This window comes from Seriola dumerili, unplaced genomic scaffold (genome assembly GCF_002260705.1).
Source record: "Seriola dumerili isolate Sdu_G_001 unplaced genomic scaffold, Sdu_1.0 BDQW01000017.1, whole genome shotgun sequence".
Lineage (NCBI taxonomy): Eukaryota > Metazoa > Chordata > Actinopteri > Carangiformes > Carangidae > Seriola > Seriola dumerili.
Genome location: NW_019174272.1, coordinates 1,739,715 through 1,766,830, shown reverse-complemented (window position 1 = coordinate 1,766,830; position 27,116 = coordinate 1,739,715). Strand labels below are relative to the sequence as shown.

The following is a 27,116-nucleotide window of genomic DNA, read 5'->3' as shown; positions in this document are numbered from 1 at the left end:
CTAGGATTTCCCATCAAAACCAGTCAAGGAGGGGTACATCCCATATGTGCTATAGGGTGGAGGTGGAGCAGAAGGGCCTGAGGCTGCTGGGTTTTGTAGAAAGCTGGTCCCTCCTGCCATGCCTGAGTTAACAAATGCTCCAAATCCAAAGTCAGAATATACAGGTGGCTGCTCTTCATCAGGCTCCTGTAAAGCGTGCAGGACGACTATGGGGAACTTGATCTCAGGGTCTGAAGCATACTTAACATCCAGATAGACCTGTGGTTGAGAAAGAGTCAGCACTTCTCATATCAATCCTTGAGCCCTGTTACCATAAAGACATGTACTGATATGTTTTGGAAAAGGAAATACGCACCCTGAGCCTGTACTCTGTTTTGATGATTTTGCAGTTTAAGATGGACACACAGGTGGTGGGGGGGACAGTGATGGTCCTGGTGACAGTCTGACCTGCAGAAGGTGGGATGGCTTCGCCCACTTCTTTCAGGATGTCTATGGTTTCGACTCTCCTCTTCCCCTTCGCAAAGTAGCTGATCTTCTTATACAAACAGTACTTGGGCTTAATGTCACGAGATGATTTGTTCTGAATGGAGGCCACAACCTTTATGCCTTCCCCTGGAGAGCAGAGCAACACTTTATACACAATGGTCTTACTCTCTGGTTGACGCCTACACACAAGTGATAGCAGTAATCTCTTACTGCATACAATATAGTTTACATTTTTAAGGTGTGCATATCAATATTACATAAGTCTGCTGTTTACACCTGCATAACTTGTAGAGATATGACAAATTAAAGTCACTTTATTGTTGAACTTTTTGACTAACAGCTCAGTAAAAATCCCTTAAAGATAGTCTGTGTAGTTTTTGCTAAACAGTTGCCTCTTTGGCTTCAAGTAGAAATTATGGAAAAATGACAAGTGTATTAATGTAGCACAACAGTAGCACAAATAGAAAGGGGTTACAAAGTCCACATCCTGACTAAGTCATATCTGTTATACCTATATATCTACTTTAACTTTGATAACATCTGCTTATATTACCACCATAAACTACTTGAAATAGAAAGAAAAAGTGAGATTATAGCAGCAAAACCCCTGAGTGAGTAAAGGTGCATGTTAGTATTTAGGAATTCAACTTTTAATTTGAATGAGAATGAATGTGCCATTACTTTCTTCTTTCAAAATTGATTGATTATTAATTTAACATTTCTTAACATTGCTTAGTGCGATTGGAAAGACCAATCTCTCTAAGCTAGAGAACATATTTGGACTACCTCTCTGCCGCTTTTATTCCTACATCTCATTTGTTGTTGTCTTATCTTTAGACCATAAAAAAAAGTTCCATTGACAGAGGAAAGAGACTTTGAACTAAACATGGTTCAACTGCGAAGAGTCGTTGTTAGATAATCTGTGGAGTATAATTCAATACCTTGGTGGAAGCCTGTTCGTGCAATATTTACATCCATGCCCACTGTTCCTGATGTAAAGAGCTTCATTTTCTTATCAATGATATTTTGCTGTGGAGCCTGAAATGACAATTTAGTCAAAGATAGTGTTAGTTGTCATTACTGCACCAGTGTCAAATGTAAACAGCAATTGTGATCTTGTGTGTGTGTGTTTGCTGTAAGATGGGTACCATCAACGATGGATCACTGTTTAGGTTTCCTTTGTGGACGAGGGTGAACTTCGCCTTAGCTTTGCTGTCTAATTTCATGGGCCTGCTCAGGTTTGCCTCCAGTGAGTACAGGATCTTTCCATGGGAGCCCTTGAAGGAGGATGGCAGCTCCCTGCAAGACATGACAACACCATGTACAAAACAGCCCAGACAACAATAATGCTCATTTATATTCTTTGTTTTATAGTAATTGTTTATTTATTTATTTATTTATTTTTTATAAGAATAACGTACTGTGCAGGAATCTGAAAGGTGAATGGGTAAACATGACAGCCCGGGCCAACAGTAATATTGCCTGAAATACAATGAAGCAAAGTGACTTAATGTGGCTTCCATCACTGATCATAGCATGGTTTGTAAAACTAACTATAAATGATTACAAAAGACATTATTAAGAACAAACCGTTCCTTCTATAACCATGTACAGCTTTCTATCAGTAAGGATGGGTCAAAATCAAGCTCATTAATAATCTCATTAAAGTCAAACCTTATGTCAGTCAGGGTCTTGATTTTTCTAAATCCCTCTGTATGAATATTTGTTTAAATGCAGACACTGGGATTTATTTAACCTCTAGTATTTGCTTAAAATTACCAAAAAAGATACCATCCTGTGTATTTTGTAAGTTAAAATACACCTATTATAGGTTAAAAAAAATTAGAAAAGACACTATTTTAGTTGAACAAAATGAGATGAGACAGAAACAGATAAAAATGAAAGGTGATATTTAAAACAAAAATGGTGAAAGAAACCCTCTATAGCAAAGCAATACATTCTTTAATAAAGAGAGCCATGTGAACACAATACACTATGAATAAAATAAATGTGATTACAGCAGGTTATTTCTACATTGAATGACATAAGTAGTGCACTTACCGTGGTCCTCCTGAATGAGAAACTGCTTGATACTGAAGTACTTCTCTTTGTTATGGTATGTTACACTTGTTTTTCCATAATTCTCAGTCCATTTGACTTCTGCTTTTCCCTTCAGCTTTACACTGAGTGAATATATTTTGCTGATGCTTGCCAGCTCTAAAGTAATCTGTCCTGTAAGGCGATCACCACTGGTGAAAATGTCGCTTTTGTTTATGGGATTATATCCCACTGAAAAACTCTTAACACTGTTTGCCATGATATACTGTGTGACCGCAAAGCAAAACTGTAGATACAAGACAAGAGTGTCAGGTGAGAAAGTGAAGACACAGACTTTATATCTTGTGAGGTGCGTCTCTGCATGCAGATAGACACTTTGGTTTTGGTAATAATTAAACCATTGGACTTCAATGAATCTCACTTACTAGCCTGATCCAGACTGGTAAACAAAGAAATACTGGCTGTCAGAATACAAAATGTTGCTCTGGGGACAGAAAATATCATATGCATGTTTCTTGCATAAATCAACACAGCGGGTAAACAATGCCATTTACAATGCATAAGTGCTGACAAGCTTTAATGGCAATATATGCTACTAGAAGCTACTGCTGGCCCTCATTATGTGGGTGTGTCCACTATGTTTCAAACACATTATGCAAAGATCATATGTTGCTGGAAATAATGAGCCAATAGAATCCAGGGGAGGAGCTTCAGTCCACCTGGTGTGTGTGTAAAGGTGTGGGGATAAGCATGGACGTGGGGGTGGGGAGGTGACATGTTACAAAGAGCAAGCAAGAAAGACAGAGGGAGAGAAGCCTGACGAGCCAGACCTCTACATGTTTATACATGTTTTTTCTTCTTTCTTTCTTTCTATCCATCTGTCTTCCAGTTTTTCTTCCCTCCTTTCTCATGATGTAATTTTTATTTTTTACGTTGAGGTGAGGTTTAACATAAGCCCTTGATGGGTTTCTTACCTCACCTGCACATTCTCTCATATACATATACAGTACTATATACAATGTATTTGTAATGTAATATGTTTGCGAATAAAAAAATCAAAAATGAAAAAACATGAAATCAGCTCCTCACAATGTAACCCTGCGTGCTGCTGTCCCCTACAGGAAAACAGATGGAATGCACCATAATTGCAACCAAAAAACCAGTTATAAAAGGGCACAAGCACTAAGAAATGAATAAAAATTTCAAAAAATTAAAAAACAAAACATACTAACATCAAAATGTAATTCCACTTCATTAAAAATATATATATAATAACCTCATGCTACTGCAATAGTGTGAGAAATTTGAAGAATACCTGAAAGCCCATCCCACAGAAAAAAAAACAAAACATTATGACACTTATGATTTTGGTGTGTGACATCAGAGAGAATGCAGCAAAAGAGATGAGAACAAGATGAGTGGCTGAGACTTGACCAAAACAAGAGGCACTGAGGTTCAAGTCAAGCAACATCTAAAGCTAGACATTATGCTCACCAACTATAGCTGTCAAGGTGTTAACTCGCTCTGGGTGGGAGCTAAATTCCAATTCTGTAAATTTGTTTCATATGTGAAACAACCACATTAAAATTTCAATTTTCACACAGCAGCAGTATGAAAGGAGCAGCATGAGGTGATGTGAACATACATTTGAATAAAATAATAAAACTTTAAACAAAAGTCTGTAAAAGAGTTAGTTGTGCGGAGCTGCTCTCAACCAGACATCTGAAGTTAGTGAATATTAACACACTGGCTCACTTGGAGTGAGTGCCGGCTGAATAACAAAGAGGAGACGGCTTTCCTCCAGGAAATTAAGCTGATCGTGTTTGCATTGATACATAATTAGGCTAAAAAGATTGAATTCAGCAGTGTTTTCTGTGCTGAAGGGAGAAAAAAGTAATTTGGTTCATGGTATTGAATCAGTTCAGCCAAGCATTCAGCTGTTTGCATGACAGGTCTTTGTCATCATCATCATCATCATCATCATCATCATCATCATCATCATCATCATTTAGAGCACACTTACCCGCACTGCGCCCAAACTTTTATTTTTGTCAGGTTATAGAGTAAAATACTTCTCTATACAGTTTACATGCAATACAGTTTGTACATGACAATAGTGTATATGTAACAAGACATGATGGAAGTTGAGATGATAAATAATAATAAAAACATACATAACACATACTTACAATAATATAGTTAAAATCACTTTGCTCATTACAGTTAAGAGTCAATGCATGATCATGATACTATTTTTTATGGCATTAAGTGGTAATATTTTATATTAGATGAATTTCCCCTAGGGGATAAATACAGTATCTATCTATCTATCTATCTATCTATCTATCTATCTATCTATCTATCTATCTAATAACATTCAAACTGTAACACCTTTCCCCTGATGCTTCAATGTACTTAGACATGTGGTGAAACTGGATGAATGTCCTTTAAACATCTGCAACAATCCAAAACTTACATTACATAGATTAAACACAGACACATACTGAAAACTGTTTGACGGCAGTATGATGCTTTAAGGCACTTTCCATAAAGCAAACTTTGTGCCTTTGGCTTGTAACTAATATACTGAAGAGTCACTAACTGTATAAACAAAGCACTACGGTGTATATCCAAACTGACATTACATTTTTAACATTATATTCTTATGCTTCCATAGATTAAATCTACTTTTCGCTGACAACATGTATTAATAACCAAGTGAAAACATGGGGGAACCATGTTTAAAAGGTTGCAAGGTTGTATATGTAATATTGAGAAGACCCGTCAATAGTGGCGCTTGGATAGCGCACCAGGAGAAGAGGAGCAGTGTACCCTACTGTCACCGACAGACCATGTGAGGAAACATCATATGCATTCAGACATTGGCAAGAAAAAAAGTGAATCATACAAAATGGCTTCACATTCTTACATATAGCACTTTTAAACAGAATGACAATTTGCAGTTGTAGTACACATACAGAGACATGCAAAACATAAAATAGTAGAGGTAGAATATGATTGTGGAAAGACTAGAATTAGTATGGGGCTAGAACAGTGACATTCAATTTTGGCATTGAAAATCAAATTTTACATTGAAGCCGGAAACCCAAACTGAAAAACAATAGCACTGAAAAATTTTGATGGCACTGAAAACCTCCACTGAAACATAAAACACAGGTTTTCAGTTTCAACTTTGGCGTAGAGAGGGAGGGCTTGAGGGGAAGAGCAAGGAGCGTGTGATTTCTTTACATCCATAAGTCTGCTCCTCTTTGCTGCTGCTGTGTCAAAGATAACTTTTAACGTACATGATTCTCTTTTGGCAGAGGTCCACCGGAACAAGCGCTAACGTGAGTGTGCCAGTGTAAGCCCTTGCCAAGGTATGCAGTCCAGTCAGGCTTCTGAATGTAAATAAATCACGTGCTCCTTGCTCTTCCCCTCAATACAATTTTTTTCAAATGCAAGTTTTTCAATGCCATTGTTTCCCTTTTCAGTTCAGGTTCTGCTTTCAATGCCAAAGTCAATGTCACCATTCTAGCCCCATAAATTAGCATCTTATGTTTGTCAAAATTAAAAAAAGAGACATCTTTAATGGATGGGTATGTACTTTATTTTATTTATCCCCTAGGGGAAATTCGTGAATGTAATTAAGCATAAAAAAAAAAACATCACAAAAGTTATTTTTCAAAACATATATTGACCTGTAAAAACGTAATGCTTAGTAGAAGAGGCCATCCCTGGTCAGGTGAGCCTCATACAAAAACCCTGAGAAATACTGTAAAGCTCTCCCAGTAACATCATTGGAAATTAACTGAAGTCGCAATTACACAACTCCATGGAGTGCTCTTAATTTGAAAACAACGGATAAAGGAAGTGCACTTACATCGGTGACACCCGGCCCAGACAAGAGGGAGAGAGCAAGGAGGAAATCAATCCCAGTGACCCTCACCCATATGTACTCACAAACAAGGTGGGGGAGGACTGCCTACAGGGGTATCACACAGGATGATGGGAAACAGAACTGTGAGATCAGGGAAAGCCCATCCACTGAGGTTCACCTGCAGGAGACACAAGAAAAGAAGATGAACACACTTGGAATTCAAACTGTCAGTAATCCAAATTTGCTTCCAAATGAGTTGTTTGCATCTTAAAGCCCGCAGTCAAACTGTTTAACAAACAAATGAATCGTTTCTTCCAGCATCAAGTCTTTCATTAGTACCAACCTCAATTAAATAATCAACCACCAGGATGCTGCAGTTAGAGATGGTGGGCGACGCAGATGAGGGAATAGTGAGCATGATCTCAGTGTGCACGTCAGAGGCGTGACTGCAGATGGGCTCTCCAGCCACCGACACCAAGAGCTTGCAATACTCCCTCTTGTTGACCTTGTTTTTGGTGTAGTAGACCTGCTTCTGCTGCAGCCTCACCTTTGGAGTAGCTGTTCGAGATGAGCCATTACTAAACTTGCAAATTATTTTCACAGTTTCACCTGGAGGAAAAACAGACACAGGGTTGGGACGACAAATTTTTCAGAACTTCATTATCATCCTTATTTCATTTGAAAAATGGATGGATGGATGGATGGATGGATGGATGGATGGATGGATGGATGGATGGATGGATGGATGAATGGAAACAGTACCAGGAATGTAGCCTTTCTTCTCTATACTGGCTGTCATTGTGATAGGATAGGAGGCACACCATAGACAGCACACTGTCATTTTGTTGGAGCCTGAGAGAGGAGTCTGCAAAAAAACCACAAAAAAACACAAAAAAAAAACAGCGTAGTGACACAGTGACAGAAGTGCAGCAGAAATCAACATATTTTACCCACTATGCTAACAAACAAGTGATACAATACATGCGCCAATGGACATTAATCAAACTGCAACTTTTAAATGACACTACGGAGTAAGTTTGTAATGTTGTCTCACGACCATTTGTGTTCATTTTTGCAGCTTTTATAGCTCCATCATTTCTGTTGTGGATTGCCTTGTGGTGTAAATTGTCAACACATTGAAAGTTTTTTTTCAAAATTTCATCTCTTTTTCCATTGTGAACTGACTACACGCTCCAAACCTGCGTATACGTACTGTGTGTCCACTTACGACTCAGCCTGTGTTTCTACTGGTTTGTGGTCATTTCATTGAGAATATGTTTGAGGATATTGAAGTAGAGCATTAACTCACACAAGGGGCCTCGTGTCTAAATCTTCATACATCAGTTCAGTTTTATGGTTACGTGTGTGAAAGTGCTGATTTTGACATGTCAAAGCAGGTACTTCATTGCAGAGAAAGCCGTTGTTAATGATAGTGGTTCCACCCATACTTTTCTTGCTGTGAAAGGTCACAATGTCTGCAGCGAATGAAGCTCTATTCCAGTACAGAAAACCTGAACACACAGCAGCAGCTCTTTTTTATTTGCACTGAGGATCCCTGGTAGGTTAGTCTGGTCATGCATCACTTACCTGCAGCTCTGGCTGGTTGGCATTAATGCTGTTTACAAAGTTCAGCTCTGTTGTAAAGTCCTTAGACATATGCCATGGTCTGTTGATGCCCACTGTCAAGTTGTACGCTATTTTTCCATGAAGTCCATGAAAGGAGGATGGGAAGTCTCTGCATTGATGCAAAACAATCAAAAAAGGAAGGTGGAAATAATGAGATGATGATGATGATGATGATGATGATGATGATGGGAAAAAAACCCACTATAATTCTTATGCAAAAGTTAAAACGAAGATGCATCTAGCTCAGATATTAGAGAAAACTATTTAAAAGCATCTAGTTTTAGTTGTCTAAACGCTTTTTTTTTTCTCCTTAAAGTTTAAGATAGTTGCTGCATGTGTGTCGTTACCCCAAATACCACGTGACCCCGTAGCAAAAACAAGAATGGAGGCAGCTCATACACACCCCTGTGGCAGCTGACATGTAAACGGATACATATGTGTGCCAGGCTGAAGTTTTACTGCCTCGTCAGTAGCTGCAAGACAAAGACAAGACTGCAATGAACAATGACTGATTGTTTATGTTGCAACAGTGCACTCAAACAAACTCTGTGTGTGCATACCACCGTTTCTTTGCATGATGACGGCTTTCAAGTTGAAAAACTCCAGTTTGGCCGCGAAGTGTCTGCGTCGTCTCTTCTTCCCTCCCCCTCCGCTAGACCAATGGACATTCGCTTTTCCTTCCAGTGCCGCCGTTATTGAAGTGATTTTCGTCTCCTTTGTAAGGTCGAAGGAGAAGTGTCCAGTTACTGGTTCGCCACTGGAGAAAGTATTCCTCTCGTTCAACACGTTTAAGTTGATGTTGAAATTCTTGAAGGTCTGCTGGAACATCGTTGAAACTGGAGTTAAGGTAAAGATACATAAAAACCGTATCTAGTTTTATCCGGTGTAATAAACGTTTCTGTGTAGTAAGATAGCCCGGATAAATGTAACTGTAATTAAAACGCTGAGCCTCTTCACCACCACAGCAGTGAGTTTAGCAGGCCGCGCAGGCGCACAACATGCCGGAGGACCAGCCCAGATTTCAGGCGGAGCCAGGGTGCCCATGTCCTGTGTCTGCAAGACTCAGTGCTCTGCGGAGTGCTGTGGAAGTCACGAACAGTAAAACGGGAATGGACTGTGGAATATGAGAAGAATGCAGAACATCTGTTGTCTGTAACCTCTCTGCACATTGGACAATTATTCCTGTCAGATCCCAAACTAAAATCCGTTAAAAGCTCCTCAAGTTATCTGCTTTTAAACATAGTTTAATCACTACAAGGCCTACTTAATGATGTAACATCAACATTTTTATATGTATCATATGGATTTATAAGACTCTAAACAAGAACAACAACCAAGATGATTAAGTAGGCTAATGCTGTAATTAAATTTTTCTAATTTAAAATTAAGATTACTGTCTTGTTCTGCTATGTAGGTGCTTTTTCTCAAAACCACTTGTGATATTTGGACTATTACCTTGATCAAATGTTAAACTTGAGAAGTTGTCATTACATTTGTCAATGTAGTTGGCATTTATTTTATTTGGATTTTATATTTTTAAATTTTATTTTAACTTTATTTATTGAGGTGAATCCCATTGAGATAGAAATCGAATTTTCAAGAGTGGCCTGAATGTACACAAAAAAACATAAAAAAAAAAACAATAAATGAACAGATAGTTCAAAAAAGAATTTACAATTCAATTTAAATGACAAACAATAAAAATGATAATACTGTAATAAAAATAACACACAAGCTTCTGTAAGCCTGATCAGAGGTTTTAGATGTAAACGGACAAATCCCTAACTCAGACATGGTTCACATTACATTGAATAGAATTGCAAAGAAATATATGTTTTGACAGAAAAGCATTCAGCATTCATATGTATGACAAAGCTTGAGGGGATTTGCAGATTTACAGATTGTATCCCACAACAGAACATTTGTAAAACACAACATCAGCATCAAAGCTGTTGAAAAACTTTGGCTGCATGTTTTCAGTGAACTCCCAAAGCAGCTCATGCTGGAGGCTTTCTGAGGCAGATGTTTATGCTGTAAAAGCAACAGGAATCTGTGTATCCAGTGTTGCTTAATGGCTTTAAGTAGAAATTAGTTTGCATTGTGTTTTTGTGGTTTGAGAAAGTTTTTTTTAAAAGGCTAAAACTCATTTGCCTACCTCTAGACTTGCCTCTATAGCTGTGTTTTGCACTTTTTGTTTTGTTTTGACCAGATTTTTAGATATTCAAATCTCAGATTTGGAAAGAGAAGAAGCAAAAAAAAAAGAAAAGAAGAAAGCAAAAACTATTGGTAAACCATGGTGCTTGTAGGATTAAGTGAGAAAATATGTTTAGTTTTGTCGAAGTGGCTCTTTAACAGTCTGAAATTGTCTAACCACTAGATGGCACTAAACACTTTACTGTGATGCTCACTGTGCATTGTACAGTATAAACCATGACTATACAGACCTTACTGACAACATAACATGTCATTACAAACCCACATGTCATATTTCCTCAAGATGCAAGTCAATCATTTCAGAACTGCTCTTGGAATAAGCTGCAGAGTGGCATTTTAAACATAATGTTGTGTTATGTTTTAATAACAAGTGGTTTAACTGCCCTTTGATGGGGTTATGGTACACAATACAGCCATAAAATGCATATAAAGACCCGATAAAACTGACAGCACAAGGCATATAAAAACTCCTGGCACAAGTTAACTCGACCACAGATCTTTTCATACCTGCTGTCTTGTTCTGCTTGAGAACGGGATAGACCCGTCAGCAGTCTCCTCTAAAGCATCAGATTTTCTTTGGTGTGTAGTGAGGCACAACATTTTGGACAAATGACTTGTCAGAGATTGTGTCTGGGCTGATATAGATGTATGGAAGCCATGTATTGCTTACTATACTAGATTTACCCTTTGGCGGCTGTCACAGGATGGGATATTGGTAATCACTTAAAACACACAGACAATTGCGAACATATGCACTGTCAATAGATTAACAGTCTTGTCATGCACTTATTGCAGGAATTGTGCTTAAATAACTCAGGAAACCAAAAGTTTGTTAAACTGCCATCCCTTGTTTAATGGTTAATTTTCTATTTGCCAAGTGTTTATGTGTGGGCCTTTATCAAATAAAATGTTTGACAAGACAGTTGGTGATATTTAGATCAGAATCTCGATGTAGTGTCCCAACCGCATTTTGAAACAGGAAGAGCTGAAAAGCAGAAATCGCTTCGATCAACAAACTTTAATCATCTCTGCTATTAAGACTAACGGTCCATTAGCTGCTCTAAGACTTAACATTGTGCCGTATAAACAGTGGAAAGAATTTATTGTTGCAATGGTGCTGGAGGCCCAGACAGCAACTCGTGCAGAGTGGCATTCACATGAAATCAGGACCCCAGCTGTTTTGCATCAGGACCGCTCTGATGTTTTTAAGGATTACTCGTAACACTCCTGGAAAGTTTAGCTAATGGATATGAGCTATCACATCAAGCGCAGTTACTCCTTTCTTCTGTAGCCTTCATTCACTTTTGTACATCAAAAAGGGCCAAAGTACGGAATAAGATCATTGCGTGACAATAATGCTTTTGCCTTTTTACCTCTTTACCTGCGCTGCTGCCAAATGAGAGATCTTTGACTCAAAATCCTGAGCTTAATGTTATAGTGGGACATGATTTCAACAAGTCCTGTAGAGAATCTTTTTCTTTTTCTTTTTTTTATGCTGAGGGAACGTTAACTTCTGCGACATAAGATGTTCTCGGTTTTGTGAAAGGCGGCTGGTTGTTGTGAATGTGCAAAATTGATGCAGATGAGAACTTGGCATGTTCTGCTTCCAAGTTAAAGAGTCTTAGCAACCTGATCTTTTGTTGTGTGGATCTACATGTTGGCCATGAATGTGTGTGTGTGTGTGTGTGTGTGTGTGTGTGTGTGTGTGTGTGTGTGTGTGTGTGTGTGTGTGTGTGTGTGTGTGTGTGTGTGTGTGTGTGTGTGTGTGTGCCGTGTGTGTGTGTTAAGGTGAGTGTACTCACACACACCACTGTTTATAATAGGCTTTGACTTTAGCTGTCTCTGATAAGGGCACCTATCAGGTTTAGTTGAGCTCACAGTGACTTGACTTCGCCTGCCAACTCGGTAAACCAACCACACACAGTATGACGGCCGCACACATACACACATACACACATCTATCCCTCCATCCATGTCTTGATCTCAGAGATATCACATCACATTGTTAATTGGATAGCTGTGTCCAGTACTGGTGAAGTTACTGGATCTATGACAGCTTTATTTTTGTTGGTCTTGGCTCATTTCTTTCTCTAGCTTTAAGTCACTTGACTTTATCTCAAATACACCTTTAGAGATTTGGGAACATGATACTTCCTCTGATGTTGTCCTCTCTGAATCTCTATAACAGCCCTCATCAGCTACCCATAATCACACAGCTGCTGTGTGCAACGTGTTTCCCTCATCATCGAAGTTTCTTGTCCATTTCTCATGTGAGCTCAAACAGTGTAATTACTTGGAATTACTCTGTTTTTTTCTGGCATAATTTCACCCCTCTAATCACTCTTCAATCTTTGCGTAATGATTTCTATTTTGACTGTTTTTTTTTTTTTACCACATTATAAATCTTATTGTTTGTTGGAATACAGGAATAGAGTAGACAGTGGCAGTTCAGTCAGATCTAAATCCAAAGTGAAGTAAAAGAACCCAGAGGATAAGCCGTGTTATTGATCTGTAGTTTCTACACACCGCCTCTCTCCTCTAGTTAATCCACAGGGTCAGCTCTAATGACATTGAGGAGCTCCTCTGGCAGTCGGCGCTGCTGCCATTTGCAATTTAGATGGAGGGAAAGGAGAAGAGCAGGAGGTGCGGGAGGGTGAAAACGAGGAGGGAGAGTGAAGGAGGGCTGAAAAGAGTGACAGGGAAAGATGATGGATAAAAGGAAAAGACAAGCAAGGGGGTAGACAGCAGGAGGATGAGTGTACTGCAGGAAAATGGTTGTGGGAAGAGAGAGAAAAATAGAAAATAGTGTAGGTGTATTTGAATGACAGAAAATGAGAATTTTAGCAAGAGGTTAGACTGTTGGTTGAATTGATACAATATGTGAAGTCGCACAAAATAAATACTATTTTGTAACTTTTTCTTAATGCTTTACATTTAAAGAAATAGGATTTAGGTTATACGCTTATTTGCTTTCTTGCAGACAGTTAGATGAGACGATGGATACCACTCTCACATCTGTATGATAAGCTGGTTACCTCAGCTTAACACAAAGACTGGAAACCTGAAAACAAAACCAAAAGTGCAAAAACCAAAGTGTTTTTATAAATAAAAAAAACAAAAAAAAAACGTGTTGGGGGTTTTATGGGGGAGTTATGTGCTGGACTATTTCATGGGCAGGTGCACCACAACAAGATATGGCATATCAGTTAGTGAGCTTTAGAAGTGTTTACATTCAGACGGAGCCAGGCTACCTGTTTCCCCCTGTTTCCAGTTATGCTAAGCTAAGCTAATCGGCCGGCAGCTTCATACACACAAGAGTGGTATTGATCTTCTGAGCTCTTGACAAGAGAGCGGATAGGCTAAAGTGTATTTCTTAAAATATTGAACTATTCCTTTAACCAACATGTGCAGGTACCTTCATGTCTCTCTGTGTGCTACAAAGTTTCAGAATGAAACACCTCTTGATTGCTACCCAAACTAAAATACCTTTAAAGCTTGTGTTTAAACATTTGAGACTTACAATGAGAGTAAATTGAGAGGAAGGGGTTAACTATGTCACATTTGTGCAGTTATGTACTTTTTTTTTTTTTTTTTTTTTTTTTTTTTTTTTTGCCCCCGCCAAAAGAATTCCTGCGGCAAAACAGGAAGCCACAGAGGGAACAGTTGGCAACCCTAATCTTGTGTAGATCCTCTGATAGCTTTCTTCTCCACAAACAATGCCGGTCAGGGCTGAGGAGGCTCTAGAGGGGTGTTGAAAGACCCGGTAACCAGGCACAGCCAAGCTCTTTGTCAGCGTCTGACTGATCAGACATGTTCGTGTAGTTCCAGGAAAAGATCATGTTTAGTCACTTCACAATTGTCGTGCATCCCAATGTTTTACAACCTCCATTGTTAGTAAAACGTTTTATCAAGTTCCCCTTTTCAAAGCATAGGAGTAGAGGCTCAATGTCCAGTGTCTTATAAGAACTCTAATTACCATGTGTTGTGTGTGAGAGAGAACCAGTATGACTGTATGTCTTAATCCATGTCTGTCTGTTAATTCAGTAAGAGTTTGTCCATCCAATAACTTTTATTTATGAGTCAAACAATGGACCTGTTTGGGGTTTCCTGAAAAGTTTACCACATGATGAAATCAGAGCGAAAGAATCCTATTTTAAAAGGGCATCGCAGTTTGCTCGCTCTGCGGTCAGACTTTAAAAGCTAATACTGCCACCATGATGTCATTACCACAGGGCCAATACTACAGCTAATGAGTCAGGAACAGTGTGGAGTCTCGTAATGTAGCCTACAAATCATCCTCCGTCTGTCTCTCCCTGTGGTTAACGCACAGACACCCCGACACACTAACACAAGATGGAACCGCCAACCCACATGCTATATTCATGTCTAAAGTTCACGTCTGAAGTAGTGCTCCATCTCTGAGTCTAAGAGTTACCTCAGTAAAACAAAAGAGGTGCTTTGTTCCAGGCTAAATCCTCCCTCAGCAATTACCGTTCACCTTCCAAAGACCTCGGCGAGGAACAGAGCAACACTCTTTCTTTTAAAGCAGGCAGTGGAGCATGAAGACACAGGTGCTCTACAGGCAAAGCCCGACCGCACTTCTTATTCACCTGGCTATTCTGTAGGCCTTGAAGAAACTATTATGATTCGGCACTTCTGTTGGTGTCTGCAGCAGGTATTTTGTTCATGTAGGATCATACGTTGCAGTCAGATTTTTATTTTTATTTTTGTGGAGAATAATTGATGTTGTGAGACAGGTCTGGATTTGATAATGGCTGATAAGCATTTATGAAATGAAGTTAAAAGTAATGAATTGTATAACTTGAAAGCAGAGAGAGAGAGAGAGGGAGATCGATGCACAGAGCGACATGCTGGAGTGTTTTTTTTTTTTTTCCATCAGAAAAATATTTCAAATTCCATGCTTTATGTGTAACTCTCAGCTGTCACTTTCAATTATGCATCTTCTCCCCAAATATTCTAATTGCCCCATTTTATCCCACTTTAGCATAGATGTACGTAGAAGTGTGATTCTGTGTACAATGCCCATGAGAGACGGGCCTTTCAAGTAAATGTCATGTGAGCCATTAGAACATTTATTAAAATTCAGATTTCTTTTTTCCTTATGAATTTGTGGATCTCACAGTGGAGAGGATCTAATTATCTTTTGCATTAACATGACATTCTTTTCCCCTGCCAGCAAAACTTCTGGATTGCACTTGCTCCTCCTGGCTGCATGAATCTGCATGTATGTGAGATGCCTGCACACAACATGTCTAAGACTCTGTGGCCACATTAGCAGCACTGTGAGGCCGTAGTTAGGCAAAACAGTGTTTTGAGCTTAATGCCATTGTCAATTCAGTTGGCAGCAAAACTTCCCAGACTGCAATGACTGGCTACATAAAACTTTACATGTGTGTATTCCCCTTCATACGCAAACCAGAATGTGCTAGAAATATGCACATCATGCTGCAAAAATCACGTAACTGTCACTGAAAGCATCGTGACTTACAGAATTACAGAGTTGTCTGTCAAAGCGTGGTCCAATATTTTCCTTGAGCTGTCTTGCTGTTTCAAAACAAATCTTTCAGTCTAAAGCGCAGATCCTTGAAATAAAATCCAGTTGATCTCCCCCCTAACCTCCACTTTATGACTCAGTGAAGAAAGAGACGCCATCACTTGAACCCGCTATAGTCCTGACTCAACTTGTTCTCATTTCCTGCAGCTTGATCACATTATGCGGCACTAAAATACCATAAAAGATAGGTTGTAATAAGAAATGATTTTTTTTTTTTCCAGGAAACTGCCTGTAAATATATATTTTGTCCACTTGATGTATGTTTGGGACTCCTCCTGTCTCTCACCACACAGCCACTGTTGTTGCATTTGTTTACATCAGGGCCAGTGGGAGGCTTCCAGACGCAAAGGGTCTGACAGTCTATCAGTAGAAGAGGGTAGTTAATATGGGCACACAACCTCTGTCTTGACCTTGATGCAGGACCATCCATCATCTAGGCTCAGAGAAGGGAAGAGGCTGAGAGGTAGTATATCCAGATGGAGGACACTTTAACCCGGGTTAGAGCCTCTCCATCCCAGTCAGTGTACAGCCTCTGTCCTGAGAGGTTGGAGGAGTTAGAGCATTGTCAGGAAAAGGCACACCACTGCTGCTATTGTTATAATCACATTAAGCATATAAACACATTAATGTAAAATGTAAAATACACTCAAAGTGTTCTCTTTTTTATGATCTTTTTGATGTTTATGGTAATTATGACAGGTTTGGATGCATATGAGGAATGCATAGAATTAAAGCGACAGTATCAGCTTTGTCAAGCTGCTTTGGCTCGGATGTAAAATCAACTTGGAGACTAAAAAAGGTAACACATATTCTGCAAAAACGCACCAGACAAAAAATATCCATGCAAACAAAGCTGCAGTTTTTACTTTCACAGTTTCATATTAAAGGCCCTATTTGTAGGGTTTGAAAATGTCTGATTTTGGTATCCCCCAGTGGTGATATGCAAAAAGACACTGTGGCAGACAGAGATACATGCAATGCAAAGCAATGCAAATCACCTTTTTTTTTTTTTTTTTACAGGAATGCCATTTTTCTACAAACAAAAACTTATATCATCATAATTACTTGAAATGTGCTATAATCACCTAAAAATCTACACACCGGCCAATCAGACAGTGTGAGAGCTGGAACACATTCTGCCTCCCTGGTTTCCACATTTTACTCTTCAAAATAAACTTCTCTTATCATTATCTTATTTGTGATACACCATGACCTGTCACATGACCTGTCACTGTCAAGCCAACCAACAAACTAAAGCAGCTCTCCCCAACTGACATTACATGTAGTATTTTAAACCAATTTTTTGACCATTTTGGGCAGCACAACAAGCCATAAACACAACACTGACATATCCTTATCTCATAAAGTTGCGGTGGTTAACATGTTCTCGAACAGTTTCCTATTTACACATTGACACTCAACTGTACATTGGTCGTTTAACATACAGGTGGTTTTTGGGGGCTTTTTAAAATTATATGCTGACGAGAGCGGTGAGAGTGAACCAAAATGATAAAGTTGCAGGCCAGAAAGACATTACATTACATGCAAACCCACAGCGATTTAAAAACATAAGAAATAGTACATCTCAAGTAATTGTGAAACTGGCCCTTTAAGTGTAAATGCAGCCAATAATACTGTGTGTGTGTGTGTGTGTGTGTGTGTGTGTGTGTGTGTGTGTGTGTACCACCTGAAGAATACCCACAGTACTGTCAGTACTGTCTGTCTGTCTGTTCTTTCACTAAAGCATGTTGTTCTCTTTGGAGAAGTCTTGCTTGGGGTCATCCCAGTATTGCAGATCTGAGAGTGTGTTTTTGGCTGGCAGTACAAGAGGTGTTGTTTCTTTTTCACACGCACGCACACACACACACACACACACACACACACACACACACACACACACACACACAGATGCACACAGACACGCACACACACACACGCTCATCCAATCCCCGCTCTCCCATTTTGTTTTTTGGGTCGCAGCGCACTCATCTGCAGCCTTATTACCCAGAGTCCTCTGCGACAGCCCAAAAGGCGCTCTGCTGCTAGAGTGTTCTGTTAGTCACATCAGCACCCAGTGCACGCTCAGCCCAGCTCAGATCATCAGGAATTTCACCGATGGAAAACCTGCTCAGAATTCAGAATTCAGAAAAAGGCTGTGCATATATCTAATTGTGATGGAGTTTTCAAGCCCCAGCTCAACCGCACTTTTTCTCTGCTTAGTCCCAGAATGAAATGCTGTTTCATCTAACCTGTGTAATTAAGCGAAGAAATGAAATCTACAATACATAAGAAAAGTCTATTTTTCATTACCAAATCAGGATGGTAGGATTTTCTGCCCCCTTAGGTATCCTCCAATCATCATGACAAATTGTGACTATTTGAGTCTTCAGTACAATAATTTAGCAATGATTATATTGGATGTAGGGTTTATATTTACATCCTTATCATAACCATAAACATCATATCTCATTTAATGTATAGTGGCCATCATTGCATACAACTCATCAAAATAAAGTGATATCATCTGTACAATTTCAGAACATCTGTTGCGTAAAAATGCCAGAGGCTGTTTTAGTAATAAACCATTTAACAGCTGCCTAATTGCTGTATGAATCAGCATCATTGTGTGTAAAATGGTCTAACAAATACACGGTATGCGCTTTTCTTCCTGTGCAGAAATTAAATATCTCTGTCTCTGTTTCTGTCTCTCTTTTTCTAGGTCTGAAAAGCTGCATCTTTTTGCAAAAATCAGAAATAAATGTGATTGTATCAGAGCCACATGCAAAGAATATATCTTTGGATGTTTTTTGCTGAATGCCAACAAATGTCTCTCCTGCTATTTTTAACTTTCATCACACCACTCAGGACGCTGTTACTATGATAGTGTTTTTTTTTTTTGTTTTTTTTTTTATTAAATATTTGTTTATTGTCAAAAAACCTTTGCAGCAGTGATCAATAGGCTGGAATTTGATAACCACTGAAAAAACACATACAGTACACCCCGTTGAATCTGTAATAAACGCCTTCTGGAATCAGAGTTCAAGTTAAACACATACTGGTTGGTTGATTCCCTGCAATGAACTGACAGGCTATTTTGCAAACACGCATTAATCCTTTCAGTCAGCTAGCATCAGGACAGAAGAGTAGGCACAGCAGGGCCCATATTTTCAGGACCGCTTAACTTTAGATGTCTGTTAAATCAGCGAGACGTAGAGTGTTTTGTAGACATGCTTATTAGGATGTTTTCAGCTCTTGCTTCCCTGTTGCATCAACTGTTGAAAGCAAACATTTTTTCCTTGAATGCCAAGTTTATTTCGCTTTCCAGCCTGGATGATCTTATGGCTGCAGTATATCCATGTTGATTTCTATTAGATAAACTGTGAAACCAGTTTGTTAAGTTGCCTCTGTTTACATTGCTGATCAAATTATGCCCAGAGGCAATTTGTTTGTTTGTTTGGCCATACTGGCAGTTTCATTGTGCTTATGAAAGCAATTTCTAAGTTTTTCAGCCAGTTGTAGGGTGGGATTCGTAACTTTTTCCGCCGTTAACAAAGCCCTCAGCTGGGACACCCTCTTCATCAGCAGGGAGGAGGAGGAGGAGGGAACAGCAAATTTTGTTTGGAGCAGGCAATTTCGAGACACCCCTGGACCAGAGCAGACTGAGACACAAAGATTTATATTTCTTTTCTCCCATGCACTGTATTTGTGTGTGTTTGTGTTCACACGTCTCAGCCCGCATGCACACATTTGTACTGTAGATGCGATTCCTCCTCGACTATCTGTGCTGCGTGAGCATGTGATGTAGCTGTGTTTGTGATGTGTGTGTGTGTGTGTGTGTGTGTGCGCACGTATGTGTGTGTGTGTGTGTGTGTGTTTCCATGTTTAGAGTGTGTGTCTGACACTTGAAAGGCTGACAAGACTGTAAAGCAGCTTCTTCCGGTGTTTTTCAAGGGAGGGCATTTTCCGCAGGGTAACAAACATGGTTCATTTCACCGAAGATACTGTAGTTACATATGCTGTGTGAACCAGAATAACATTTACACTCAGAGGAGTGTTTCCCATATTTTACACTGCATGCAGCTCAAAGGCAACAGCTGTTAGTGGTTTGATTTTATTTACGCTGAACAGAAAACGAAGTACATGGCATTGTCACCACACTGGCACCATACATACCACTCTAGTGTCCACCTTAAAGAACCAGTGTTGAACAGTGATCTATCCTTCGTCTCGACACTAGCAATTATTTATCAGAAAACAAAAACACAATGTGACAAGGTGTACTATTGTTCATGCTAAATTATTTACTGAGCCACAAGCTTTTCTAAACTTCAGCGTCAATTAATCTCAAGAACCTCTTTTGTGTGAGAGCTTAATCGTTTGCTAATTAGCGTCCTTGCTTACAGACACTCTCTGTGGAAATATACGATTACATAGCCCATCGACAGGCTCAGTAAACAAAGGCTGTTTGCCAAAATGCCAAAGCAGTTGTTGTAAAGCTGTAGAGGGGCAAATCTATCATTTGTTTGTGTGTGTGTGTGTGTGTTTGTGTTTGTGTGCAGCCGACTGTATGTGAATGTGTGGGACTGAAGTGACAAAGAAAGTGAGATAAAGAGGAAAAACAAAGAAAGAGTGTGATTGTTGGGCGCATTTAGATTTTCACTCTGTTGTTCACAGCGATTGCATGTTAACTGTAAGTGAACATGTTGGCTTGTTTTTAAGTGACAGTCCTGAGAGTCCATTGGCTAGACAGCCTGGAATAGATGACCTCAGACAGATGGCTAAGCGCTGCAAAACAGAGAGGAAGGACGTGGTGGGTGGAAAGAAAGAAAGAAAGAAAGAAAGAAAGAAAGAAATGGAAGGAAGAAAGAAAGAAATGGAAGAAAAGGGAGGAAAGGGGCCAAGCAACAGGAACGATGTTATCTGACCGTATTCGACAGATGTCATTACGTTGTTTTTATCACCAGTGGCTGAAAGTAACTCAGTATATTTACTCAAGTAGCTACTGTATTTAAATACATGGTAAAGACGTGGTACTTCTTACTCTATAGATTTATTTAATAGCTGTAGCCACTACTTATTTTAAGGCGATGGGATTTTTACATTTGGATTACTGCAGAAAATAAGCTCTGAGACAAAGAAACGTTTATGATACTTACCCTTTTTCCAACTTGTAGTTTGATTTAGCGTCCTTACCTCTTCTACAAAGGTCTTTCCTCTCACAGCATTTATAATAGTTTGCAAAAGCGTGAGTATAAACAAAACAAGGCTGTCAAAGCGCACTGGTGAGTCCATTGATTTTTGTGTTCACAGTGATGACGTTTAATGTCCCCAACAATCTCTGTATAGTCTCATTTAGCCACTTGTTAGCAACCGGCCCTTTTTAAGAGACGTAAAAGCTTAAAGAAACCACAACGTATTTTTATGTCAAATAATAATATGTCAATAAATAATAATAATAACCAAAAACCCATTCAAAAAAACCCATTGACTTTGGGACAAGGGAACTGGAGGTGCTAACATGCTAACTAATTTCCAGGTTTTAGGACTTATTCCTGCAGCACCTGATAACCAGAAGTTTTACTCTCATTACTCCTGTTATTTCACTTGGACTTCCAGTCTATGTAATTTCAAGCCGCCAAGGCTCATGACAGAAAGAGGAAAATGATTCACAGAAAAATAATGTACACAGTAACATATACTGGTGGAGCTGGGGGAAAGCAGTGGGATTGTAGAACTCATTCTAAAGAAAAATGATGGTGGCAAATATGAAATAAGATTTGAAAGAATACGTGGGATGATGTGTCTGTTTTGTCACATCCTCATTTCCCGGCTCTCTCTCTCTTTCTAAATAAGATCATGTGCTCTCCTGACTGCAGTTGTGCTTTTCAGTGATGTGGTGTTAACATGCTGGGGTTTAGTTTTGAATGTCACCACAGGCCCACAGTATCAATTGGGCCACAGTCAATGGGAAAGGAGCTGAGTGCTCCATGATGGAGTATATCTACAGCCTTCAGCCAGCCTGCCTCCCAGGCACCCAGCCAGTTAGGAAACTTGTTAGTCAGTCGATTCATCAGTCAGTCAGTCAGTCAGTCAGCCAGTCAGTCAGTCAGTCAGCCAGTTGGTCAACGAGCCAGCCAGTCCATCAGTCAGCCAAACTGCCGCCAAGTTTATCAGCCTGTAAGACAGGTTTCACATCATTAACTCCACTTCTGTACTGCTCCCCTTCCTTGGGGGGAATGAATGAGGGCTGAGGTGAGCTACTATGATCAGACTGTGGCCCCCTGTAGTAGAACAGAGGCCATCGCACCGTGTTCCCACCCGCGGCTTCCTGAAGAAGACAGGAAGTTGAAATAGTGAGGAAGAGAGAGAGAGAGAGAGAGAGAGGGGAAAGAATTAAGGAGAAATGCTAGACAATGTCAAACCAAGTATCGCATATACTGTAATATATCATCCCCTTTATGTTACATTATTTACATTAGTTAAATGACTGAACTTTAATTTCACTGAATTCATTCTCAGTGTGTATTTATTATTAGTGCTGATACCAGTAGTATTTAGGGCTGTAACTAATGATTATTTTCACTGTCAATTAATCTGTCAGTGTCAGAAAACAATGAAGGTGGCTGTCACATTTTCCCAGAGTCAAAATGCTTCCAGTGACACAGATATTAAACAGAGAGAGCAGAATATCCACACATCTGAGAAAGTGAAAATAGCGAAGGTTCATCATTTTTGCTCAGTAACTGACTTAAATGATTAATGAATTATCAAAGTTGTCACAAAGCTTACTGGCTTGCCAACAGGTAATGTTATATACTATTAACTAAAATTCGGGAGCAGGTTTTTTACCTCGTCATCCCAATGCAGCATAATGTCATTTGGTTTCAAATAAAAATTTGCAAATGGGAAATAACTGAATAAAATATGGAGCGAAGAGATGCAGGGGGAGAGAACAATGTAGAAATAAAGGGGAAGAGAAGTTAATCTCCAAAGTCAGCAGAGACTAAATGTTCATTACCTCTGTGAGGATCGGAGCACCATGTTGTTAACAGGGGTCAACTCAACATAATAGAGAGTGGGTTGGCCAGTGATCTTTACCTCCTCCACTTACTACTCCCTTGGCTATCCATCTATCTATCTATCTATCTATCTATCTATCTATCTATCTATCTATCTATCTATCTATCTATCTATCTATCTATCTATCGTTTCTTCTCCCTCCCTCACTCTAATCACAGCCTCTGTCATTTTTGTTGCTCTTCACTTTCAGTGGTGGCAGTAATTTGAGTTCATGCATGTATGATCATGATGATAATGTACCATAAATTACCTGAACATCTGGAAACATAACAGCAAACAGGTGAACCCGATCCAATCATGTTTGATCTGATTTGACTTTTTTTTTTTTTTTACATTACATGACCTATTAACCTTTTATATTCTTTCTCTCACTCACTCTCTTCCTTGCCCTTTCTTCTCTCATCCTTCCTCCTCCTCCTCCTTCTCCTCATCCTCCTCCATCCTCAGGAACACATGGTTATCGCCTGCGAGTGGTTGTCATGGTGATCAACCCCAAGGGACTCATCCCAAAACCAAAAGTTCTGCTTGTCTGAAATAGAACCTCTTCCTCTCTCCAGGGGGAAGGAGGTTCATTTGGCACATGAGGGGAGATGGAGGGAGAGAGAGAGAGAGAGAGAGAGAGAAAGAGAGAGACAGAAAGAGATGAGCGAGTGAGGACAGGGAGGAAAGAGACAGAGAGAGAAGGGGAGAGAATGAGGCAGCATGCATCCATTCCAACTGGGTCACATCGCGGGAGCATTGCGTAAGCGTAAACACTGCTGCCCCTGTGCTATGCCCTTAGCACACACACACACACACACACACACACACACACACACACACACACACACACACACACACACACACACACACACACTGTGTCTTTTCCAAAGCTTACTACTGTCTGGGAATCAACCGTTTTGTACGACAGTGTAGTGTTTGTAAGATCCTGTATGGCACCAAGCTGTGGTGCATCTCTTTTCTCTTGTGCTCTTTCTCTCAGTGGATTTGTGATAAGTACATCATGACAGTGGAGTGAACCCTTCCTCTCTGTTCGCTGCCAGACTGGACAGCAGCATGACGTAGCACTTCTTGTTCCCTGCTGCATATCCACAAACAAGAAAAAGACTATGTGCTCCTACAGTCATCGTGACCTCTAGTTTTTGTAAAGCAGGACTGTAAATGTACCAAACCTGCATCAGCATGTGGATTCATACAGAGTGTGAGGCCTGTAGGGGATTTCAACTCACATGTTACTCAGTTACTCCAACAGGTCATCGTTTACACTTTACAGCCGATCATCCTCATAACATCCGTCCTGACTGCATTTAGTACCACTGGATTTCCCTACAGTGGTGGAACAGCAGCACAGCTTCAAGTATGTATGTAACAGGAAGGCTCCTAATGTGGCCACATCTTCCCACAGTACACCCTCTCCTCCCTGTGCATGCTGGGTGTGTTGTTTACAGGCCCTCAGTAGTGCTTGTCTGTTCCCAACATGGTCTACTCCACACATGTTTGGATATCTTAACACCTATGTAAATAAACATAAATGCAAATGCAGCTCATATTTGCGAGAGTTGTTTGCGCAGTGCGCTGTGTGTGCGTCGGTAGAGGGTGTGATTGTCTATAAAAGGAACAGCCAAAGCCAGTTGTTTAAAATCCTGGTTGGACGGTTTCAAATCCCCCCTCAGACTGAGAGAGAGGAGAATAGAGGGAGGGAGTGCGGATGTGCGTGTGTGTGTGTGTGTGTGTGTGTGTGTGTGCGTGCGTGCGTGCGTGCGTGTGTGCGTGTGTGCGTGCGTGTATGTGTGTGTGTGTGTGTGTGTGTATGTCAGTCTGTCTGCATGTCAGGAGAGCCTTTCCAATCAGGGAAGAGATGGGAGAGACACTGACAGACAGACAGATTTCAGACAGACAGTCTGAGAAAGCAGAGGGAAAGACAGAGTGGAGCAGAGAGAGAGAGAGAGAGAGAGAGAGATACACGGGGGGTGGGGCCACTCCAAGAGGGGCGTGGTCAGGTAGCTGTCACTTACTGGCGGTTGCCATGGCAAGCGGGCGGTCCTGAACAGCGGGACATCCAATGGGAGACGACGCCGCTTGTGTCACCATGGTGACGGGGCTGTGCCCAGGGAGGTTGTGATGGGTTGACAGGTGCGTGACAATCGGAGCTCTCTGCAAGCATGTACGCCAAAGGCAAGAGTAGCAACGTGCCGTCCGACAGCCAAGCCAGAGAAAAGTAAGTTTTATTTATGGGGGAGGAAACCGCGGCTGTGAGGGAAGTTCATGAGCGGCCGGGGGCAGTCACACACGGAGCTGCGGTAGGGGAGGGCACACGGCGCCACACTCAGCGGCATGGGGCTCTCTGCTCAGCGCTCTGCAAGGCTTGGAAAGTTGACTGCTTCATTTATTTGAAGAAAGATAGACATTTTGTCGGCGGGGTTTTTTGCTGTCATGAGACTAAGTAGGGTAGAATTTAACACGTAGTTTCTGCTTCACTGGTTAATTTCAGGGTTTTTTTTGTAAATTCCGAATCCAGTAACATCCTCCTCATGTGATGTCTAGGTATTTTTCTGCTTGTTGTCTATTTCATTTTAATTTCGAGCCGTTTCAGTTTGAACATTCAGCTGGAATTTTGCTTCGGTCTTTGCCTGGGTCTTACACGTGTATTGAACTCAGTAACAGTGCTGCAGTTTTGTAAACATGCGGAGCGAAACTAGACGTTGTCGATGGTCTGTAGGCTGTGGAAGCGGCAACAAAGTCCACGCATTTCACTGCTCGCAAGCCGCTGTGTGTTTTGAGGTGACGCTTTTCTCCTGGAGACTGTCTTGCCACGCGCCGTGACTCCAGTCACCGCTACAGCAGATGAGATTTGTGACAGCAGACGCTCATCTTGTCTTCACATTTTGGCGAAGCAGGAACAGTCTTTTTCCGGCTTTTCTGTTTGTTGTTGTTGTTTTTTGTTTTTTTTAAATAATTGGCCATATAGCGGAAGATCTACAGCAATTTCTATTTTACATATCAGCAAGCAAAGATAGTACGCGGTTTTTAATGGAAATGCCCGTCATGGCTGTGCTACGTTGACTGCCCACTGACAGAGTTGAGCAGAGAACAGAGTTTGACCCAAGAATGGAACTAATTAGGCCTTTTCCTTATCAGACAAGAGGTTTTGCTGTGTGGAATGAAGACAGTTTTAGAGGTGTACAGGTCAGGACAATGACATAATTATCATGTCCAGCCAGGTTGTAAGAAAAAAACAAAAAAAAAAACCTCAACTTATATTATAAAGAAATACAACTTATATATGCAATTTGACACATCATCTGTTTGTGCTACTTTTCAACAGTACTTCTTACCTGCTGTAATGCTAACACCAAATCCAGATGTTCTCAAACTAGGTGCTCAGAGAAAGAATGACAGATCCTGTGTAAGATCAGGTGAAGCCCCTGTTCAGTTACATTTAACAAGGCAGAGTTGCTCAGTACCTTTTGGGCGCTCAGGGTCAGGTGGTGAGTGAGTAGGGGTCATAGATCAACTCCCGCTGGGAAGGAGGAGCATGCATCTGTTGATGATCTGCCTTCGACTGTGAGCAGACAAAAACATTTATGGTTAGTTTTGCTTCTCTGGTTAGGACCTCTCCAACTAATTAAGGGATTCGGAGAGGGAGAGAGTTAAAGTATGACATGACTATATGGTGATAAAGTTACCCTGCATTGCATTGAACTTGTATTTTTCACTTGTTGCCACCTGTGAGAGCCCTTTAAGATGATTTGTCCCGGGAATCTGTCCATAAAAGACTAGATTAATCATCTCGCCTCTACTCCCAGCTACTGTGACTCATTTATTGTGTCTTTTGAATCCAGTTCACTCATGTTTGTCAACAGTGTGATTGAGTGTTCAGCTGCGTCCCTTGAGCCCCATTCTTTATCCCCAATCGATATGAAAAGGATAGGACTGAGCAGAGTGGCTCTATCGCTGCCTTATCGCATGCACTGACAGAGACAGAGATGGGAAGCTTCCTTCAGGCCTGGAAGATACTGTGTGTGAACATATGTAAGCGTGTGTGTGTGTGTATGTGTGTAACCACGTAAGTGATGAGCTTTTTGATGGAAACACAGTAGATATTCATTCTGTAGAAGTGAAGTGGTTCAGTGGTTCCTTGACAGTTTGCAGAGCAGCTGAGTTCACCTGTGATGAAGAGACTTGAGTTCACATTTCCAG

At 40.4% G+C, this 27,116-nt stretch overlaps 3 protein-coding genes across 3 annotated transcripts in view; 1 reads left to right on the top strand and 2 right to left on the bottom strand.

Moving 5' to 3' along the window:
* Nucleotides 1-2,803, bottom strand: LOC111227084 (arrestin domain-containing protein 3-like). The gene is made up of 6 exons (XM_022752476.1): nt 2,548-2,803; nt 1,908-1,968; nt 1,635-1,785; nt 1,428-1,524; nt 356-612; nt 1-258 (listed from the first exon to the last, which is right to left on the bottom strand). Exons 1-6 carry the CDS (start codon nt 2,801-2,803, stop codon nt 1-3), a joined length of 1,080 nt encoding a protein of 359 aa, XP_022608197.1.
* Nucleotides 2,804-4,584: 1,781 nt separating this feature from the next.
* Nucleotides 4,585-9,029, bottom strand: LOC111226908 (arrestin domain-containing protein 3-like). The gene is made up of 6 exons (XM_022752219.1): nt 8,608-9,029; nt 8,451-8,520; nt 8,009-8,156; nt 7,184-7,286; nt 6,765-7,030; nt 4,585-6,599 (listed from the first exon to the last, which is right to left on the bottom strand). Exons 1-6 carry the CDS (start codon nt 8,873-8,875, stop codon nt 6,501-6,503), a joined length of 954 nt encoding a protein of 317 aa, XP_022607940.1. The 5' UTR covers nt 8,876-9,029; the 3' UTR covers nt 4,585-6,500.
* A 15,987-nt stretch (nt 9,030-25,016) lies between these two features.
* The window catches only part of ssbp2 (single stranded DNA binding protein 2), a 52,018-nt gene continuing 49,918 nt past the window's right edge, over nt 25,017-27,116 (top strand). The window contains exon 1 of the mRNA XM_022752200.1: nt 25,017-25,134. Within this exon, the coding sequence (XP_022607921.1) occupies nt 25,079-25,134 (56 nt within the window). The 5' untranslated portion in view covers nt 25,017-25,078. The remainder of the gene's footprint in view (nt 25,135-27,116) is intronic.

Excerpts from the sequence above, each read along its gene's own strand:
- LOC111226908 (XM_022752219.1), bottom strand. The coding sequence starts at position 8,875 with ATGTTCCAGCAGACCTTCAAGAATTTCAACATCAACTTAAACGTGTTG. Across the intron at positions 7,287-8,008 it reads CCAACCAGCCAGAGCTGCAG|ACTCCTCTCTCAGGCTCCAA; the intron begins GTAAGTGATGCA and ends GTTTTTTTGCAG. Across the intron at positions 7,031-7,183 it reads GAAGAAAGGCTACATTCCTG|GTGAAACTGTGAAAATAATT; the intron begins GTACTGTTTCCA and ends TTTTTCCTCCAG.
- LOC111227084 (XM_022752476.1), bottom strand. The coding sequence starts at position 2,803 with ATGGCAAACAGTGTTAAGAGTTTTTCAGTGGGATATAATCCCATAAAC. Across the intron at positions 1,525-1,634 it reads ACAGTGATCCATCGTTGATG|GCTCCACAGCAAAATATCAT; the intron begins GTACCCATCTTA and ends TTGTCATTTCAG. Across the intron at positions 613-1,427 it reads ACGAACAGGCTTCCACCAAG|GGGAAGGCATAAAGGTTGTG; the intron begins GTATTGAATTAT and ends TCTGCTCTCCAG.